General features: G+C 22.9%; 4 protein-coding genes across 4 annotated transcripts; 2 read left to right on the top strand and 2 right to left on the bottom strand. All coding sequences in view use genetic code 6, as the record gives it.

Annotated features, from left to right (window-relative positions):
* Positions 1 to 436: 436 nt before the first annotated feature.
* TTHERM_00295350 (transmembrane protein, putative) lies at positions 437 to 4,821 on the bottom strand (the record flags this gene model as incomplete). Its single annotated transcript, XM_001013167.1, has 7 exons — positions 437 to 1,531; positions 1,588 to 2,598; positions 2,661 to 3,124; positions 3,183 to 3,813; positions 3,873 to 3,976; positions 4,033 to 4,393; positions 4,447 to 4,821. 7 exons carry the CDS (start codon positions 4,819 to 4,821, stop codon positions 437 to 439), a joined length of 4,041 nt encoding a protein of 1,346 aa, XP_001013167.1.
* Positions 4,822 to 6,501: 1,680 nt separating this feature from the next.
* Positions 6,502 to 11,720, top strand: TTHERM_00295360 (EF hand protein, putative; the record flags this gene model as incomplete). The annotated part of the gene is made up of 11 exons (XM_001013168.2): positions 6,502 to 6,607; positions 6,671 to 6,755; positions 6,812 to 6,982; positions 7,038 to 7,361; positions 7,423 to 8,786; positions 9,697 to 9,770; positions 9,835 to 9,956; positions 10,020 to 10,106; positions 10,288 to 10,551; positions 10,629 to 10,881; positions 10,941 to 11,720. The coding sequence occupies 11 exons, from the start codon at positions 6,502 to 6,504 to the stop codon at positions 11,718 to 11,720; spliced, it is 3,630 nt and encodes a 1,209-aa protein (XP_001013168.2).
* Positions 11,721 to 12,920: 1,200 nt separating this feature from the next.
* Positions 12,921 to 18,577, bottom strand: TTHERM_00295370 (kinesin motor catalytic domain protein; the record flags this gene model as incomplete). Its single annotated transcript, XM_001013169.2, has 6 exons — positions 12,921 to 16,334; positions 16,397 to 16,474; positions 16,525 to 16,648; positions 16,701 to 17,383; positions 17,649 to 18,336; positions 18,405 to 18,577. 6 exons carry the CDS (start codon positions 18,575 to 18,577, stop codon positions 12,921 to 12,923), a joined length of 5,160 nt encoding a protein of 1,719 aa, XP_001013169.2.
* Positions 18,578 to 19,209: 632 nt separating this feature from the next.
* On the top strand, positions 19,210 to 19,999 carry TTHERM_00295380 (hypothetical protein). The gene is made up of 2 exons (XM_001013170.2): positions 19,210 to 19,598; positions 19,661 to 19,999. The coding sequence occupies exons 1-2, from the start codon at positions 19,316 to 19,318 to the stop codon at positions 19,729 to 19,731; spliced, it is 354 nt and encodes a 117-aa protein (XP_001013170.2). The 5' UTR covers positions 19,210 to 19,315; the 3' UTR covers positions 19,732 to 19,999.
* The last annotated feature ends 925 nt before the right edge of the window (positions 20,000 to 20,924 follow it).

Genomic DNA, 20,924 nt, shown 5'->3' with positions numbered 1-20,924 from the left:
AAACATACATTTATTCTTTATTAAACATGATATTACTAATTAGACTATATTTGTTTTCATATTATGCAAGTCTTAATGTTATTAATCTAACTCTTAAAATTTATTTCCTCTTTTAAACATAACCTCAATTTTTTATTTATTTTTGTGTGTCTACTTACTTTTCGCTGTAAATATTTTAAAATTTACCTCTCTTTTTATTTGTTTTGAAATTAACTTCCTACTATACTTTGCGTATATTCTAAATGCAAAAATTAAAATAAAATTTTACAGATATGAAAATTATATTAATTATTTCATAATTTATTATCTTTGTTAAAAGAAGTTGAAAAAAAATTAAGTAAGTAAATATATGAAAGAATTTTTTAAAATTATAAATTTGTTTAATGTATTACAGTATAATATATAATGTATATAACTTAATGTAAATTAATTATTTTCAGAATGATTCCTCAAATAGACGTTTTTAATATATTTGTCCTTAGACTTAAATTGGAGGGAATATATCTTTTTTTTATGGAGCCAATTTAATTTAAGTTAAACAATCAATGGCCTTTTTTATTTTATTAAAGATGGATGAAATAATTGATTGATTAATTGTTTAGACATTTTTTTTCACTTCAATTTATCCTTTAATTTCATCTTAGGTAGGTTATGGAATGCTTCCGCACTTTGTTATTTCTGAAGGGAAATAATACATGTAGTAGATACCTATCTTAACGCTATAAGGCTTAAAGCTTCCATCGATATAAAAATTACCATGAAAGCTATTCAAAACTTATAATTGTATACCTGTGGTAACGCTTGTTTCTAAGAACGTTCCTTCAGCATATCCACCAACTTCAGCAATAACGATAGAAGCAGAAACCTCACCTAAAACACTTACTTTAGTATTAACACCTGCAGATAAATCTAAAGTTGCATTTTTAAAAGATAAATTCAAGTTAAAACCTGCATTCCACGAAGCAGATAACTTAAGCTTGATAGCTACACCAATAGGAGTGGGATAGAAATATACGTATTCTAAAGGGAATGAAAAGGGTTCAAAAGTGATAGACTTCTTATCGAATTCAGAATTAGCTATTATAGTTTTAATTACTTCTTTGTAAATTTATGTCATATTAGTTTACTAAAAGTCTACTTACTACTAATAAGCAATCATATCTGTTTTCATGATAGAAGAAGAAGAGTCACTCAAAGGAGAAATAGCTTAACTTTATACTTACTCTACTAAATCTGAGTTGATAACATTTTAGATAGAAGAAAAAGATGCAGACTTAGCTTCTGCTGTCTTATTTTAAATGTATTACCACAAAAGACCTCCTTCTATTTTCACAGAAGTGATTGCAACTTTAATTTCAGTGTAGAAATCAACAGTTCTCTTTCCAAGTGCTTAGAAATCACTTATAAATTTTTTAAATTTGTTAGGAATCTCTACAAATCTATTATAAGTATTAGTTAAGTTCTAGAACTTAACATTCATCAAATCTTTAACTCCATTAGTTAATTGAGAGATATCATCAAATAGAGGTTTCTATTATTAAATTTTAAATTTAATAAATATTTTAAAACTTTAATTAAAAAATTTACGCTGTAGAATTTAGGATCATCAGATGATGGGAGTTATTTAATTTAAAGAAAATCAATAACATCTTTGTATAAGGTTTTGACTTCAGTTACAAGAGAAGTTGAGTTTTTCACCAAATCATCTTTCCATTATAATAGATTGGTTTTCATATTAGAGCCGATTTGTTTAATTTTTTGTACTGTTACAACAGCAGAATCTTTGATTTAGACAGCAAGATTTACTGGGAAATCTATTAAGTTAGAAGTAAGATCTAGTATAAGCTTTTTGGTGTCATATCCTTAAAGCTTCTTGAGAGCATTAACTATTTCAACAATATCATCCTTGACTTCCTTAACATCATGATATAAATTTATTGAATAATCAACCACACTTTCAATATCTTGTATGATTTCATCAACTTCTTGATTAGCTTCAACTGTATTGTTTCTTTTAAGGCCGTCAAGCTACTTTATGACATCTGTCTTCTACAAATCTAAAGATTGCTTTAAGCCCTTCATCAAAGCATCATGAACCTGAGTCTAATTGAAAATTTGTTTGACTGATTTAGAGACTATAGTGGAAAGAGTATCTGTGAGATTGGCAGTTGTGAGTATTTACTTTAATTTTAGAGGAGCAGAAATATCTGTTTTATTTTATGCTACTGCAGATTTAGAATCAACGGATACTTATTAATCTACCTGCATGCTATTCTTATAAGCTTAGTCAGCCTATTCAAGAATGGAGGCTTCTACTGCATCAAGCATCTTTTTTACAGGAATTTCAACTAGTTCAATAATTACTCCATCGTAGTGTTCAAGAGCAGATTTAAGCTTTTAGTAGACTTTATCACTAACACCATTATTTTTAACAGAAATTATATAGTCTAAAATTCTTTTAAACTACCCCTTATAGAACTTTTCAATATTTTCAACTTACTCTCTGATATCAATTTATTTCTTGAGTAAGAAGTTCAAGATTCTACTCTTCAATGTAGTCAAAGGATCTTCAGCGATTTTATTAACATTTTTAATAGCCTATATATAAAGTTAAATGAATGATTAACTAAAAAATACATTTTTGAATTGAAGAGTTTTACTGTATTAATAAAGAGTTCGATCTAGTTAATTTAACTAATGATTTTTAACTCGTCCTTATAAACAACATTGTAAATATCTTTTAAAACTGGATTTTGTTAAATATCTAGCATTATGTCAACTCTAGTCATAATGTCATTAAGTTAATTACTAATGGTCTCAATATGATTTTAAAGTTTTCCTTTGACGGTAACAATTTTATCAGATAGAATATACTAAATGTACTGATAATACTTTAATACTTATGAGATATTAATCTTAGTTTACTTCTCTGCTACCAGCATACTATTGCCATTGAAATAACTGTATAATCCAACAGTGCAAATGTCATCTCCTGAAATGATTGCTGCTTCCACACATTCTGATTTAACATCAGCACCAAAATCAATTGAAGCATAATTTTATCTAAATATAGGCTTTAATACAGTTTTCATAGCTTTTCCGTCTTGTCCCTCTAGTGCTCTCTCTAAATTATTCATAACAGTTAAAAATTTTAAAATAATTTAAATTGATTTAAAACTTACTTTATTCATTTTGTTTTGATTTAGTATGAGTTTAGTAAGACTAGTTAAATACTTTATTATAAATATCAATAGCTTCATTCCAAGTTAGTTCTAAAACAGCCATATTTTCTTAATCTTCTTTTAATTAATCATACAAATTAGAATCCATTTCATCATTTTAATACATAAAAGTAATTGTGCAATTAGAATTCATTCCAATATTCTTCATCAAGGGAGCTTAGTGTTCTTGATTATTGGAATTGTCACTCATTGAAAATATTGATTCAACTTGGCTGCTCTTAAGTGCTCCATTTATTATGGTTGTATTTTAGGTATAAGAAGTGTTCTCGACAGCATAATTTTCTTTGTTATTAGTCTATGAAAAAGATTTTTGTAAATTACCATTTACATCAGTTGCTACTTGAGCTTCCAAATTAGGTTAAGATTCTTAGTTATTTAGCATTCTCTAAGAATATTATTATTTTGCAAATTGCAAAACTCTCTTGTTACCATTCTTAGTTGGTTCTTATTAAACGATAGAATAAAAATCTTTCAAAACCACAGGAGAGATTTATTCTAAGATGTTTAAAAAGACAGAGTGTAAATCGTATCTTAAGTTAATAGGTTATTACACATAATTAATTAAGCCATTCTAATTAATTTTAAATTAAATTAAATATAAATTTTAAAAAAGCTAAAATAATAATTTACTTTTGACATAGTAAATCTGATAATTGGGAGATAACTAAAGTAATATTACTCTTCAGTAATATTTTTAGCTTTCAAGATTTCAACTTCATTTTGTGAAAGTGGTTCTAATAATTTTTAGATAAAATTTTTAAAATAATTTGAATTTAACTTAATTTTTTACCAAATTCTCTAAAAATGGAACTATCAATATTTGATTCTTCTTGTGTGACACTTTCTATCTCACCTTTTAAAAATCTTCTTTGAGGTCTGTTTTCTTTGAGAGAAGGGTATCCAGAAAGAGTAGAGTTTTTGTTTGTAGTGTTGTCAATAAAAGTAGATTCCATGACATAAAGCATCATGTCAAACGAAGACTCAGTAACATTAGTGCAAACTAAACCAAGTTTATGAGTAGTTTTAGAGAAAGATTCATTCTCTAATTCCTAACTCTACTATGTCTTTTAAAGGTTGTAAAGAGTGTACTCATAAACTCTTAAGGTTTTAGGAACATGAATAATTTTCAATAAATTTTATTCTTGTCCGGCCTTTTTATAATAAAATATAATTATAAAATGTATTTTAAAAAAGACAAACTTACCATAATTTGTTCTTTGTATTTAGGGAAAGTAACAGGAATTTAAGGAGAGTCTGATTTTTCTTATAGCTAATTATATAAAACATAGCCTGCTATACCTGCACTTGCGAGCAATATAGCTACTAAAATTCCAGCAATAATTAAAGTTTTTTTCTTTTTATAGACAGGAATTTTTTATTGGTTACTATTTTGATCAATAGGAATAGATTCTATCAAATCAGATTGTTTCCTTTGATTTCCATCTAAAATTTCCAAAGCTTTGTTATTATTTGCTTCTCCAGATTATTAGTTATTATAATTTTATGGTTAATTATTATCTACTATCCTTTATGAAGATAGTATATTCTCTCTTTAGAAAGATTAGTTTGCAGATAGCATATTTAGATATAATTTAATTTTTTTATGATTTTTATTATTTTAAATCTTTAATATTTATTTTAATACACAATGATTAATTTTTAAATGGGGTTATACTATTGATAGGCTTTTTATAAATTGATTAATTCAACTAAAAAGCTAAGTTTACAGTATATTTACTTTCTTCATATTTAGTACTACGTATTTACAGATGATTTTCGTTTAATGTTTGATTTTCAATTAATTAATGAATTAATTTTTTACTTGAAAGTATTAAATTTGAAATGTTTCTTGAAATTTATTTTTCTAAAATAATATTCAAAATTATAAAATATAAAATAAAATCCTTCTTTCAGATAATAGATAAACTTTTTTATCTTATTTAAAAAATTAATTTATCAATCAATTAATACAGTTTATTAGGATTAAATAAAAAGAAATTAAATTAAAATAAGTCCAGTGTAAAAAATAAAAAACAAAATTAATATATACAATTATGATAAAAGGAAGATATTAAAAATAACTTAAATCAGTAATCATTGTATGCCTTAATTGGGAGTTTAAAAAATGTAGGGTTTCCTTAAAATATAAATTAAGATAAGTCTAGTCCATCTCAAAAAACAGTTATTTCCTAATGATATAAATTCTATAAACTTGAAAATTAACATAAACATTTTTTAAAAGATAAAATATTTCACTTTTAACTCGAAAAAAAAAAAAATCATAATAAAATCTATAGTCATCTAAATATACAAAATTAGAAAAATCTTTATTTGATTTGTGATTTTGACAGTACTTAATTTGTTTATAACTTAAAATAAATATACTTTTGCTTGAATTAAATCAATTATTGATAGAAGAAACATATAAATTTACATTTGTCAAATTAGTCTAGTAGGTATTTATATTTATTTTAAAAATATCTATTTAATTTATGTATTTTTTACTCAATAAAATTCAAAAAATAACCATATTTTTTATTTTTCTTTTATGAATTTAAGTAACAAAAAAAAAATAATTTCTTCTAACAGAAAATACTTAAATAGAATAAATAAAAATTTAAGATATCATTTGAAAAATAATTACACAAAATTTTTTACACAATTAAATATGAATAAGTTATTGACTTGTATAATTATTTCTGAAGTATTTTCATAATAAATGTTATTTAAGTCTAGTAGGTATTTATTATATTGATTTTGAAAACGATTTTTATAATTAAAGAATGTATAATTTATATATTTTAAACTAATAAATATGAAATAATTTAGTTTTGAATTTCAATAAGGTTCATAAAAATGACAATCATTAGAAATGAGCTTTTATAATTTAACACTTCTTTGTGCAAAGAGAAAAATAGTCTTTGGTTTTGAAATTATCTTATTTTGTAATACAATGAATACACATGAATAAGTAAATTGCTTATAGTACTAATTAAATTAAATATACTTGAAAGTCTGATTACATCAAACATTTAGATAGATCTATTCTATCTGTCCAGTATATTTGTTTATTCAATTTTAAAAATAATCTTACTTAAGATATTCAATCAGTGATTCGTGATATTTTATGTAAGCAATGTATAATTAAAAAATTCTTACCATTTCATAGATTTTATCTGTCTGTCAACTTGAAATAACAAGATTTAGATAATTAAAGAATTTTTATAAAAGATTAATACAAAATACTAATTTAAAAAAAATGAAAAAAGAGTTCAAAATATTGGCTTTGCTAATTCTTGCTTCAACCTCTTGCGTAGTATTTGCCTAAAATACTTTCACTGATACAAAAACCTAAACCATCAAATGTACTTTATTTTTTGTTTTTTTGAAAAATAATTTTTAATTAATTATTTTAAAAATATATAAAGCCTGTCACTTCACTTGTTCTAAATGCAACGACTCTACAGATCTTTGTAATGAATGCTAGAGCAGCATGAGCTTTTATGTTAAAGAGTATTTTATTAACTAGATTTAATTAAATTTTTAACATATTTTATTAAAATAATAAGAAACTCAAAATTCAGATGTTTCTAATCATGCCCAAGAGGATATATCCCATCTAGTAATGACTATTCAAGTCTTTAATAAATTGAATGTATCCTAGATAATTCAAATATTACAAAAGATCAAGATACTTTGTTAAAAAAGTATTCCGATATATGTGGTCTCTCACAATTCTGGTAAATTTACTAATTTTTAATTTTATTTACTAATTTTTAATTAATTTGTAAAAAGGGATGGAAACTCTTGCTAAAACTGTTCATTAAATTGTCTTAACTGTTCAAGCTTATCGATGTGTGAAGAATGCCTTTCTGGATACTTTTGGGATTAAAATTCATAGAAATGCTCTTAATGCCATTCTTCATGCACAACATGCAAAGGACCAAATTTTAACGATTGTATTATTTGCGCCTCATTGCAAAGCTTTTATCCTGATTCTAATGGTGTCTGTGATTAGTCAGCTTAAAAGATTGATTATAACATTTAAATTACTAAGAAACAAGATTCGATTTCAAACACAAAAATTTGCTCATAAAACTTGAAATTAAACCCAACAAGGTAAGCTTATATTTTTATTTAACTTTGGTTTAAAAATTTTTTAATTTGTTAATAAAAAAAGTTACTCAGTTCAATACAAAAATCTCTATCTTTAAAATGATCCTAAATGGTCTGGAGTCGAGCTTGTAGATTCAGCACAATGCTAAATTTAGAGTTTCGCTTAGAAGTACTCAAACTTAAAAGACTAAATCTCTAAATGCCAATACAATTAAATTTCTAAGAGTACTATGGGTGTTAAAGGTTAGTTAATAACACATTATGCTACTATACTTAGCTAACACCTAGCTCAACTAAACGGGGCTTTAATAAACCCTTAATTACTGAGTGATTTCATAAATAAATAATAGCTTTAAAATATTATATACATGAAAAAAGCAAAATCTGACTTTACTTGCGACTAACTTTCTTGTGAAACACAAATTAACTCTTACATTCCATTTATTTCAACTTCTTCTAACACCAAGGTTTCTTTGAGAGTATCTAAAGAAATTACAATGACTTAGAATGGAAAATTAGTAGATTGTTTCGATTAGCAATCTCAATCTAATTAAATTGACGATTAAAAACTTTAAGAAGCAGAATTTGCCTTTATTTAGGCAGCTGCAAGCTAAAAGTCTTCAAGAGTGAAAATGTATGCTATAGTTGATGTCTGTGGTAGAACAACTAATAAACCTAATAGAGTACAATTTTCATCTTTACTTGTTTCTAGTTACTACGGAAATGGATTTTTCTCAGCAACTAGATCAGATGTTTCAGGCTCCGAATAAATCCAGCAACTTTACTTGTAAGGAGCTGATAAGACTTAAAATTCAAATTTAAAAAAGTGCAACCAAATGTTTACTAACTAGTATGACTCATTTTCTATCTTAAAAGTCAAATTTTTAGAAGTCCAAGAAGTGGATAGCGTGTTTGAAAAAGAAAATAACAGATATACTTAATATTCAACAATGGCTAATAAAAAATTACAATAATAATAATCAAATTTAACTCTTTGCTCAGACCTAGACTTAGGTAGTTTTATAATTTAAAATGATAACCAATACAATCAGCTTTAACTCACAGTTTCTCCTCTAAATAAAATTCTGACAACATAGATAGATTTAAATGATATAAAATAATACTTAAAAAATTTCCAAATTGACGAAAATGCTTTAAAATCCAATAAAATAATTTTATCCGAAAATTAAGCCTAGTAAATTTTTAATTTATACGTCATAGATATAAAAGCCTAAGCACAATAATGCTATTCAAATATTTCTAAAGCTCCTTAAAACATATAAATAACATTATTCGATTTCTTTAAATCAAATGGAAAGAAATGTGATTTAAAGAATGAGATAATTAAAGCATTAGATTAAAACGATCTAACTCAATTAATTTCTTTAATCCAATCTAGTAATTGGTGCTCTTAAAATTAATCTAGATGTTATAAATCCTAACAAATTATTAAAGGATGTTTGTGAAATTATTAAAAATGTGTTAAATTAATTCAAATATTAGATTTTTTATTTTATATTTTAAATTTTTAATTTAATAAAAAAACATTTTAATTTTTTCCATTAAAATTTACTTTAAAAAATTAAAAAAGTCAAATATTTTTTTTAATTAAAAATAATGCCATTCTTATTTGTTAATGTCAATTAATTTTATTTTTAAAATTCATGAAAAATTTCAAATATATTTTGAAATTTGTGCTTGAGGAAATTTACTTAGAAAATTTTAAAATGAATTTTTTGTTATATTTTTTAATTTTGATTTTTTTATTTAAAAGCTCAATAAATATTTTAACTGTTTTTGAAAAATAGAATAAATAATTTTTTAAAATTAAATATAAAAAAAAAATTTATTTCGTTTTTCTGATGAATTATAGAAATAAATTTAAATAAAATTTTTATAGATTATTAAATAATCTTTTGTGTTTAATTATTTTAATTAAAATAAAGAATATTACTAAATATTTTTAAATTAGCTTTTAGAAACTTAAAAAAATTATTTTATTTAATAATTATTTTACTAATTAAAATTAAAATAATTATTTTAAATTGAGAAATAAATTTTCCAGTATAATTTTAACGAACCATTAGATTTAAACGAAACTTTTTGAGATTTTAGATATAAATATACGATAAATAAATAATTATTGTTTTCAATTAGAAGATTAATAAATTTATTTATCATTATATTTTGTAGTTATAAGATTTATCTCATTAACTCTTATTTAAGCTTAAACATACAAATTTCAAAAATTCTTAAAAAATAACTTAATAAATTAATAACTAAATATCATTTTTAGCCATCAAAATATTTTAGAGAATTATGAACTACAATTATTAAGGTCGGGATTAAGAAGATTTCTATGAAAGAGATCTTGCGAATTTATTAGCTACCATCATAAGGAAAGAATTCGAAGTATAAAAATTTATTTTAGATACGCTTTTTGAGGAATTTATTAATTTCAAAAAAATCTAAAAAGATTGAAAAATTAAGAAGTTTATTATGCGAAAATGACAAATTTGAAGTTACTGAGGCTTTTAAGTCACTAGATATTCATGGACATGGTTACCTTACCTCAAATGATATAAAATTATTTCTATCGTAAAAATTGAAATAATCTTGAATAAAATTTATTTTTTAAAAAAATTTATCATAAATTAAAAGAAAGAATCATGTTATGACCAGAGAAAAAGAATGCGATTTTCTTGTTTATGTGTTTGCTAAAAATCATTTGAGCATAAGCTTTCAAGAGTAAAATAATAAATTTTAAACTATAAATTATGATATTCATTTTAAAACAAGCATTTATTTATAAATGTGAATAGCAATCAATATTTTTTTTACTTCATTTATCATTAGAAATCAAATTTTTCAACATTTAATAAATTCATATTTAAATAAATAAATGAATATAAATATTTTAATAAATTAGATTTTTAAAAATCATTCTCCCTAAATAAGACGATAACTTAAAGGAATAATGCTTAGAGAGAAGAAAATTTAGACCATCAAATTAGAAACCCACTCTTCCTTTTTACATTGAAGAATAACTTTCAAAAATATTTGAACTAGAAATATAATTTATCAGAGAAACAGAAGCTTAAAAAATGGATATTATGAATAATTATGGTTGGAATTACAGAGAGTCTTTTAAAAGAATAGCTCGCCCAGGTTAATATCATATTGATAAATAAGCGTATTTATTTATTTAATTAGTTAAAAATGCAAAATTTGAAAATTATTTAAACTAATTATTAAAAAATATATATTTAGATTCTATGCTTTTATGATTTAGAATCAAATTACAGAATTTAGTGAAAACAGTTTTAAATATGTGCTCATAAGATTCAATAAGGATAATAACGATATAATAACCATGGATGAATTTTGCCAAGCTATTTTCCCTAGCGATTATTTAGCCGATAATCCTATGATAAATGAAAGAAAAAAAAATCCATATTTAAGATATGTTAAAGGAGATGAGTAGGAATTTTATGAATATGTTACAAGCACTTAAAGATAGTTTGTAATTAAATCATCTATTTATTCTTTTTTTAATGATTTTTTTAATTTTTAATTCATCAGGACGATTAAGATAACTTTAACTAGGAGGAATTTGTGTATAGAAATGATGTAGATAATTATAATGCTTAAGTAAAAAGGTAGGGAGTTGAATAGCCTAGAAAGTTTTTAAAAACATCTGTTTAATATGAAAATACTCAAAATGTAAGGCCTATGGTTGGAATAGAATACATAGAGTTAAAGGATGATTATCCAACTTTGAATTAATTTTTAATGAAGGTAGGAAATAATTAAAACTATTAATATTTAAAACAAAAATTGAACGGGTCTATTGTCTAGCAAAGATATGTTAGCCCTCATAGTTAATCAACTTAACCTAATCAAAATGTTGCAACATAACGTGATGAAAAATTTTTATCTCAAAGAGATTTCTAATACAGCAACAGATCACCAATTAATTACCTTTCCTCACAAAAGAATCTTTATCTAGATTATGAAAATTTTAGTAAGTAAAAAGAATATTTATCTAGCCCTGAAGATTATTTTTAAGCTCAACCTAGACATGCTGCAAATCCTAAAAACTACCCTATGAGATATGATAAATATCCAACATTTTAATAAAATTTAAATGAAAATTACAGCTAATTAGCCAATAGCTATCTTTTAAAATCGTAAATTCATGCCGATCATCCAATCAGAAGTTCTATGCCTATAAAGCCTGTTGGACATAATGCCAGTACTGCTAAATTCGATCTATAGCCTAACTTTAGGAGTCAGATTTCTGGTGAAAAAATATAACCTTTTAAAGGTGAAGATTTTACAAAAAGTAGATTTGAATAATGATAAGTATGAAAATTTATTTTAAATTATGTAAATGATTTCATTTTGGTTAAAATTTATAATTAATATATAAAAATTACAAAAAAATGATAGTTTATTATTTGGTGTTATAATAATTTAATTAAAAACAAAAAGATTTGTAATTTTAAATAAATATTTTAGATGGAATGGTGTTTATTTAGATATGCTCTAAAAAAATGAATTAGAATAGCAAATATTCGTTTTTCATTTAGGTTTTTATAAACAAATATTCCTCATATTCATATTAAATAACTTTCAAAAAAAATATTTAGTACATTAAATTAATAATTATTCAGAGCTGGAAAATGAAAATAAATTAAAAATTTCATGAACTTTTTTAATTTTTAAAATTTTTTCATGAAAAAATAATGAAATATCAAATTATTTTTGTTAACTATTGAAGAAATTTTCAATTATTTTGAAATTTAATTTTTGATTATTTAAATATTTTAATTAAATCAGACCAAAAAAATGAAATAAATACAATAATATTAAAATACATAAAATATTAAATAATTATTTTAATTAATCTTTGAAGGAATATTTTTTAAAGTTTTATTTAAAAAAATTAATGTCTTTTTTTATCTATTTATTGTGGTTTAAGCTAAATATGAAAATTTCTTCAACATAAAATATTTTGTTCATGATATTTATTCATGATTGTAAAAAGATTATGTTAGTGAAATTCATGAACATTTTTATGTTCATTTTCCAGCCCTGATTATTGTTTATATGCTATTTAAAAAAAATAAATTATACAATACAAATATTGTGAGTCATTTATTATATTTATCTATTACACTTATTCTCACATTATATAATACTATTATTTGCCAACTATAACTTTAAAATTAAATTTGAAAACATTTTGACTTTTTCCTCATTTGTCATATTCTTAATTAAAAACTTGAATAAATATTTAAATTATAAAATATTATGTTATATATTTAACACCTCCTTAAATTTAGTGATAAAATTGATAATGAATTTGGATGATATTAAACTATTTATTCAAAACAATTTAAAAAATACTTGTATAAATATAATTTTTTTAGAATTTTTACATTATTTTGCTGTGATTAAAAAAAAATAAGTAAGTTAACACATCTTTAATAAAAATAATTACAATTAAAAAAAATAATATATACACATTATTATTATTATAATTTATTATTTTTTATCTCAGTTTTTGTTTAATAGAGAAGAAGGCTTTTGTGATATTTACTATAAATTATTCTCATCAAAGTAGATGCAATTTTTATTATTAATCTAATTTAAGTTTGAAACTGTATTGTAAGAATTATTTGCACTTAGATAGTTACTTGTCATGCTATTGTTCAAAGAATAATTCTATGAAGGCATATTTGTATAGTACTGATTTTTATTTATTTTATCTATGTTTGTAGCAGTGCTGTGGAGAGAGCTTGACTGCTTTCTATTAGAACTCAATTAGTTATCTTGTATTAATGAAGAATTATTTGACATATAATTGTTACTCTATATTTATTTGTTATAATTGTTAAAAGGCTTGCTCGGTATAGGTTAATTTGACTGCAACTAAATGATATCTATGCTTATTGTATTATTCAATTTATAACCTTATTTTTTAGGAGTGACATTTACTGATTAACAGTTTTAATTGAAAGAATGTGTATTGCTTGATTAATTGTGAACAGCACTTAAATTTATTGAATATTTTTATTAAGGATTAACATTGTTATTATTATTTAGTTGGCTTTCTCTGTTACTAGAATTATCAGGTAAAAGTGAACTTCCCTTAGAAATATTTCCAATTATTTTTTAAAAGCTTTTTGTAGGTTAAATACTACCTTATTATTTAAAGTCTTTTAGAGATTCTGAGCTCTCATCTTTTTGAAGAGATTCTGCACCTTTAATTTTCTAATTAGTGTTATTTATATGTGCGACATTAAACGATTAAGAATTTAAATTAATTGCTTTTGTTGTAATAATATTTGATTAGGCTCTTTTGTGCTAAGATCCTATAAACTGCTAGGTTAATAGGTCGGCTTAATTTGTTAAAGCTACCTCTTATTACTTCAATAAATTTTCAAATGATTAAATGCTATTATTTTTAATACTATCTAAGGGTAATCTTTCAAAATTTTTTTACTATTAAACATTTGGAGTTAATTTTTCTTTTAAGTAGCTTTCTTAAATGTTTTAACTTTTCTATTATAATAATGGGCTTGCATCAATAGTAGCAGCTGCATTGCTGGTTCTGTGGTAGATGTTTTAGTTATCAAATTTATCAAATGCATCCATTTTTAGAGCTTAATTGTTGGAGGAAGCATGACCAATGTAATACATATTTGATCCAATATCATCATTTTTTTATGAGGAGTCTTATTTATTTTTATTATTCGATGTAGCTTCATTAAAAGACTGAGATCTTTAATGGTTAGATATATTAACTTGCATTTTTGGCAAATAATTTTAATTATTTGTAGAGTATTCTAATAAATTATTTTATTTAGAATTCTCTATCATGTTAATATTTAAGCTATTTATTGAATCTGGAATTGAACTAGTATTTTGTTTAAGAGAGTTAAGTGGGTTTTTTTCACTGTACTCATCAATATTTTGTGCCATGAAATAATTTTATTTTTACCCTTGCTATTAATTATCTTGAAGTGCACTTACAAAGTTTGAGGTTTAATTGCTCTGTGGTAAGTTTTATAATTAAAGCTTTGAAGAACTATCTATCTACTTGCTTTACTTTTAAAATGCTTAGTGAGATAAAAAATTCACTATTAATGGAGATTATTAAATATTTATTGAACTTTAGTTTGGTAAATTAGTATTGTTTTAAATGGGCAAGTTAAAATTAGTAAAGTTGAGGTTACTGTTATTATTACTATTGCTCGGAGCATTACTTTGTAAAACGTTCATGGTTCCGTTATTATTTTATTAATTTGTTAAAGTATTCATAAACCTCTAAGATCCTATTACATTTTGGTTAAATGAAGTATTACTTGGTGTATAATTTGAATTAATATTTGAAATTGTTGAGCAACCATCAAATAGGCAGCTTTGATTTTATAATTTTTCGAAATTTTACTGAATTTCTTCTTCTTGTGCTTTAGGTATCGGGTTTTGATGATACTATAATTTCTCCTCAGTCATGATAGAGTTATTGTTAGTCAAGAATAGATTTTGTTATTAAGACTGAGAAAAATAACCAAGCTAGGGTTTAGTTTTTTTCAAATTTATCTATTCATCATCAAAACTAAGTTAGTCTTTTTTCTCCACCTCATCCTCACATTCATTTATTTTTTAGTGATTGATTCCAAATTTATTAACTTTTGGGGTAAGAAAAGCAGATTTTTTGTTAGGTTAGTTTGCATCACTTTCAGACGAAGGTTAATTAAAAATATTCAAGTGAGAGTATGTTGACTTATTTATAATACATTTTAGGTGTTTAAAATCAGCTTCTGTCCAATCTATTTGGCTTGCTCCAGATAGAAATAATACATCTACTTATCGATAAAATAGTTGCTTGATGAACTCTCTTTCTTATTCATGAGAATTTTAAATATACTAAATTAAACCTTTAGGTCCTTCATTTTCTTTAAGATATCTTTTAATATCATCAATGCTTGTATCCAGTTATGAACATATTTACTCTTCTTATGCTGAAGAATTTTTATTTGTTTTAGAATCATTTAGTTTTTTATTTTTTTCAGATTCTGGGTAATTGATTATGATGAAGTTATTTTCACTTTATAATAGATTTGTAAATTTTTGCTTTTCAAAAGTAGAGAGAGCATTTTATTTAAAATTCTATTCTAAATTACTTTTTATGCTTCTTTTATATTTTTCTTATAATACCTATTCGAAAGCTTTAATTAATGTCTTTTCAAGGTTTTAGAGCTCATCTAAAGTAATTTATTCTAAATCCACTATAAATGAAGCTAAGTTGCCTCCTTATGTTTAAAATGATTGGTTTTAAATATTCATGGTTTAAGATTTCAACTTTTGAAAAACGTTCTCAAGTGATCCTTCATAATTCCTAAGAGTATCTCTCATTTTTTAAGCGCAATCATAGATTCTCAAGTGATGCTCAATAACTTTTTCTATGTTGATGTTAACTTTATCCCACATTTTTAGGTAAGCTGCAAACTATTTATTTCGCTGCTGATATTAATGAAAAGCATATCTACCTTCATAGTCAAATACTAAATCCTACCAATTTCTCTTAACTAGAGGGCAGACATCGCTCACAGTAATATTATTTTAAGTTGGAAAAAGTAACCCAACATAATCACAGTGCAGACTAGATTGGTTATTAAGCTCTTTCTACTTTTCGCTTAACCACTTTTATTTCTAATGACTGCTTTCTCTTTTTTGAGATACTTTTTATTTATCAATTTTAACGCCACTATTTTAATTGCTCTTCTAACAGTTTTAACATATTCCTTCAAAATTACTTGTTCTAGTTAAGCTCAATTCAATATTTTTCCTGTTTGAATTCATTAACTTTTACTAAATTTATGAATTTTAGTTAGCCAACTCGTTTAACTTTTTAATTAAGTCTGCATTCCTAGTTCTCTCTTCATTCCTTTATTGCTCTAGTTCCTTTTTCATAAAATAATTACTTTTAAATAAATCCGAAAATAAAAAAAAATAATTCTTTTTACTCTCATTTTTTTTTCATAATCTAAAATTAGTAATTGGAGGGCTTCTTCATTATTTTTAGCCTGAATATTAACTCTAACCTAATTAATTAAAATATTTATTAGAATAAGCAAGAACTTGGAAATAATACTTTGTTTTCTATTTTTTTCGCATTAAGTCCAAACCTAATTGTAGAATAACTTTGCTCAAATTAGCTTTAAGATGGGTTTATACATAAAATTATCATAGTCCTAGAATTACCTCCTAACGAACTCCTATTTTCATATTAATATATTTGTGATTTATTGAGTTTATTAAATTTTTTACTTTAAAATCTTGGTTAAGGGAGAATTTCTGTAAGGTATGTGAGTTAGAGGTTTTCCTTCTGCTATTTATGATATAACTTAAGTTAAGAAAAACAAGGACTTATTTATAAATTGTCCTTCTTTAACTCTATCTTTGATTAAATCTTGAGGAGAAAGATCTCTAGCATTTGAAGAAGACTAATTTTTTGAGCCAGAGTTTAAGAGAATTTCTTCTAAGTTAGAGTGATTAGAAACTTTTTCACTCCCTGCTAAATCGATAAAGTTTAATTCTGAAGTACTAATTAAAGTAGAGTCATGTTCGTTTAGCTTCTCTAAAAGTTCTTGGTTATTAACGTTTCTTTATGCAATGTTATTTTATGACCTTTTAGGGAGACAGCTTTTCAGCAAAACACTACTTATGCTCTATACATAAAGCTTAAAAATGCTATGTGATCTTGAAGAGTGGTGATTCATGGTAGTTTAAGCATAATGCTTATTTGTTTCACCTCTTTTCAAAACTTCATAAGCCTCTTCAAGAGTACTTACACTTTCTTAAGTAACTCCTTTAATGTAAAATTCTTTATTCTAATTCATACCAACTTATAAAATTTCATTTAATTTATTAACAGGATTTAGTAAATCATAAATTTAATCATTATAAATTTCAACATAACTACATCTGACTACATAAGTTTTATCTTCATCCTTTAATTTTTTAAAATAAACAAATAAATAAAAATAATAAAAAAATTTGAATATTAGTTTAACATTAGAATGAATTATTTATTAAATAGAATAATAAAAATATTTTTTTATTCATTGATTAAAAAATTTTTAATTTGATATTTCATATTTATTTTATAAATCATTTTATTAATGGTTAAAGAAATAAGTTGTTTGTTATTTTTTCTTGATTTTTTGAAAATTTCAACAGAAAAATTTTAGTAATTAACAAATTTAAAAATATTACTTTTTTAATAGTGTCAAATAAATCATATAAAGCCAGCATAAGAATACCTTTATTATCATCTGGAGTGTTTGATTTTATCTTATCAAAATCAATATCATCAATATCTTACATCTAATTTGAGTAAAGGTAGTTGTTATTTTTTGTTAATGGGCTATATGAGTTTTGTTAATGAGAATTTGAAGAACTATTTCTTTTACGCTATTAAGTTAAGTTTGATTGATTCGATTAATAGTTAAAGATAGAGAGTTATGGATTTTATGAAGCGCCTTAATTAGATGCACTCTATTAAGAATTTTACTTTTTTTCATAACCCATCATCGTGTATGTTTTTCCACTACCACTCTATCCATACATAAAAATAGTACCATTTACTCCGTTTAAGCTAGATTTTAATATGCCTTAAACACTATTTTCATAGACTTATTTGTTACTAATATTTTCTGCAAAACATCTATCATAATGAAAAGATGGTTGCTTATTAAATGTGAGAGCATTTTATATAACATTTCTACTTGTTTAATTTACTATATTATCATTTACTACTTATACAGTATTTTAATCTATCACCTCCCATGCTATCTTCTCGTTTTACCTTAATTCCTTATCATTTAAAGGTCTAAGTCTCAAGGATACATGAATATTTTCCATATCTCTAAGATTAATTTCAGTAAATATTCTTTGATTCTTTCTAAAAATAACAAAATATTTTCAAATACTATTTATATTGAAATAAAAAGAAGTAAGAGCTTGTATTACCTTATTATTTAAAATGAAAGCTTTTAGAGTCTAGTAAATAAAAAATCTAGTTGAAAGCAAAATATTAAAAATAAATATGCTATTTGAATTCTATAAATCTGAAGTTTCGCTAGTAATTTGATTATCTTTTAAAGTAACAAACAATTAAAAATAATTAATTTTTAATAAATCATAAAAATTCTGCGTTATCCAATACATAAAGAATTTTTTATCAAGCAATCAATTGCTTTCAATTCTATGAATTTAAATCAGACTCATTAAATATTAAGATAATAATTTAAATAAATATATGAAAATATCCGTTGATATTTTTTAATACAAAAACCTACTTTAGTTGATTTTATTTTTTTTTAATTATTAAAAAATATTTATTATTATTTTGAGTTATATTAAATAAATTCTCACCTTATTTTAAAATATTTAAAAATTCTCTTGGCAATTTCCATTTAGAAAAATGTAAAAGTTATTACCATTTGAATTTTTTTTTTATTTCATAATTTAATGGCATTATTTTATGAAAATATTAAATTTCTAAAGAATCGTTAAAAGTTAAATAATTATGAATTCATCTAAAATGAATTTGACTCAAAATTATTTTTTATGTTTTAAAATTAATATTTTAATAATTTAAAAAAGATAAACCAAATAAATAATGATAAATAATATTTTGCTATTATTTTCAAATAACATTTCATTTTTATTAAGATTTCTTTTTTCATAAATAAACATTATTAAATAGATTTTATTTGCTTGAATTGAAATATTTTATAAAATTATCAAAAATAATATTTTTTAGATTATTTATAACAAAAGCGGCTAAAATATTGTAGCAAGCAATATATTTAATTTATTTAGAACGATTTACGAAAGATATAGCTAATTTAGTATTTATTTTCATAGATTTTGCTAAAATGAATTAGGTTGTTTAATTAGAATAAACTATGAAGACATTTTTAAGAGACTTTTAGAATGCATTTAATCTAGTTCAAAACCCTCCCTAAGATTTAGATATGAATTATGTTGAAAATTAAGCACGCTTTCTTTCATAATTAGCATAAGAAATGCAAAATGATATTAACAATCTTAAGCAAATTGATACATACACAGAAGAAGAGATAGAATAAAAAACTGAAAAATTATAGCAAGAAAGAAAAATTGCTTTATAGCACTACTTAAGCTCTAAGGATGAAGCAGGTATGTTTATAAATTCAAGTAAATTTAAAATTATTTAAATATTTTTCATTTTATAAAATAAGATAAATTAAATGAAAACTTGAAAGCAAATATAGATAACTTAGCTAATAAATTATACAGTCTAAATGAATGAGTCACTAAAAATAATCACTTTTTAATTCTAGTTATTAATCCTTTAAAAATATTTATTTTTTAGAATGTTGAGTATAGAGTATTATTAAAAATTATATACATTTCGCTTTTTAAAAATAAATGAATTAGCTTTTTTAAAGTATTGCTTACTGAAGATTGCACTAAAAATATTTACTAAACTTAATGAAGAAATATTTGCTTATTTTAAATAATACAAATCAATTTAATTTTTATCTTTAAAAGCATCTAATAAATAATATGAACAAGCTATTTTTAATTTATAAAAAATATTTTTTTATGATTTGATTGAAAGAAAATATTTTTAAATAAACTTTTGTTTTAATTACTTTTTTTTATGAGAGTTAATTTGAAAGATAAAGAAATGAATGAAAAAGTATTATAATATTTTAGAAAATAGCTGAATAAATAAAAATAAGTGATGCTCAACTTAAATTTGTTTATTTTATCAAGATTTTAGGTTCTGATGATTTTTTAATTGAATAGATTTTTATATTTTTATGTGTAATTTTCTTCTACTAATTATAAAAGAAAGATTTTAAAAACTATCTATTAAACATAAATATTATTAAATTTATAATTATTAATCAATAAATATTTATGATTAAAAATCATTAATTTCATTTTAAATTAACATTATTCATATTACATTACATATACATTAACTTCTAGTAACTTAATGTGTTAGATATTAAAATTCAATTTAAAAAAATGAAAACCTAATGAGAGTATATAAATAAAAGTATAGGATATACATTATTTTAAGCTGATCATAAAATTTACAAGCTAAAATACATTAGGCTCAAAATTAACATTTAAAGCAAAAATAATAATGATACAAAAGTATTTTAAATTTATTTTGAAAAAAAGTATTAAATAGCTTATGGCTAAATCTTAGCTAACAAGTATATACAAGTGATATTCTGACAAGTTTAATATAGTTCTATAAGATTTAGACATGTGCCTTCTTAAGGTTATTTAGTACTATTAAAAGTAAATTATATAAAATTGTTTAAATAATAGTTTGAAAAATGACGTATTTAGTATTACCAATTTGTTGCTTTGTATGTAAATATTGCTAAAATCCTAACTTAGATTCTGTTTTTTATTTTGTCGTTTCACAAAGCTAAAATTTATTTGGTGATAAATATGTTATTCCAATTAAGTAAACCAAAT

Source organism: Tetrahymena thermophila, assembly GCF_000189635.1.
Source record: "Tetrahymena thermophila SB210 genomic scaffold scf_8254688, whole genome shotgun sequence".
NCBI lineage: Eukaryota > Ciliophora > Oligohymenophorea > Hymenostomatida > Tetrahymenidae > Tetrahymena > Tetrahymena thermophila.
Note: the sequence above shows the minus strand (reverse complement) of the source record. Positions and strands in the feature narration are given on the sequence as shown.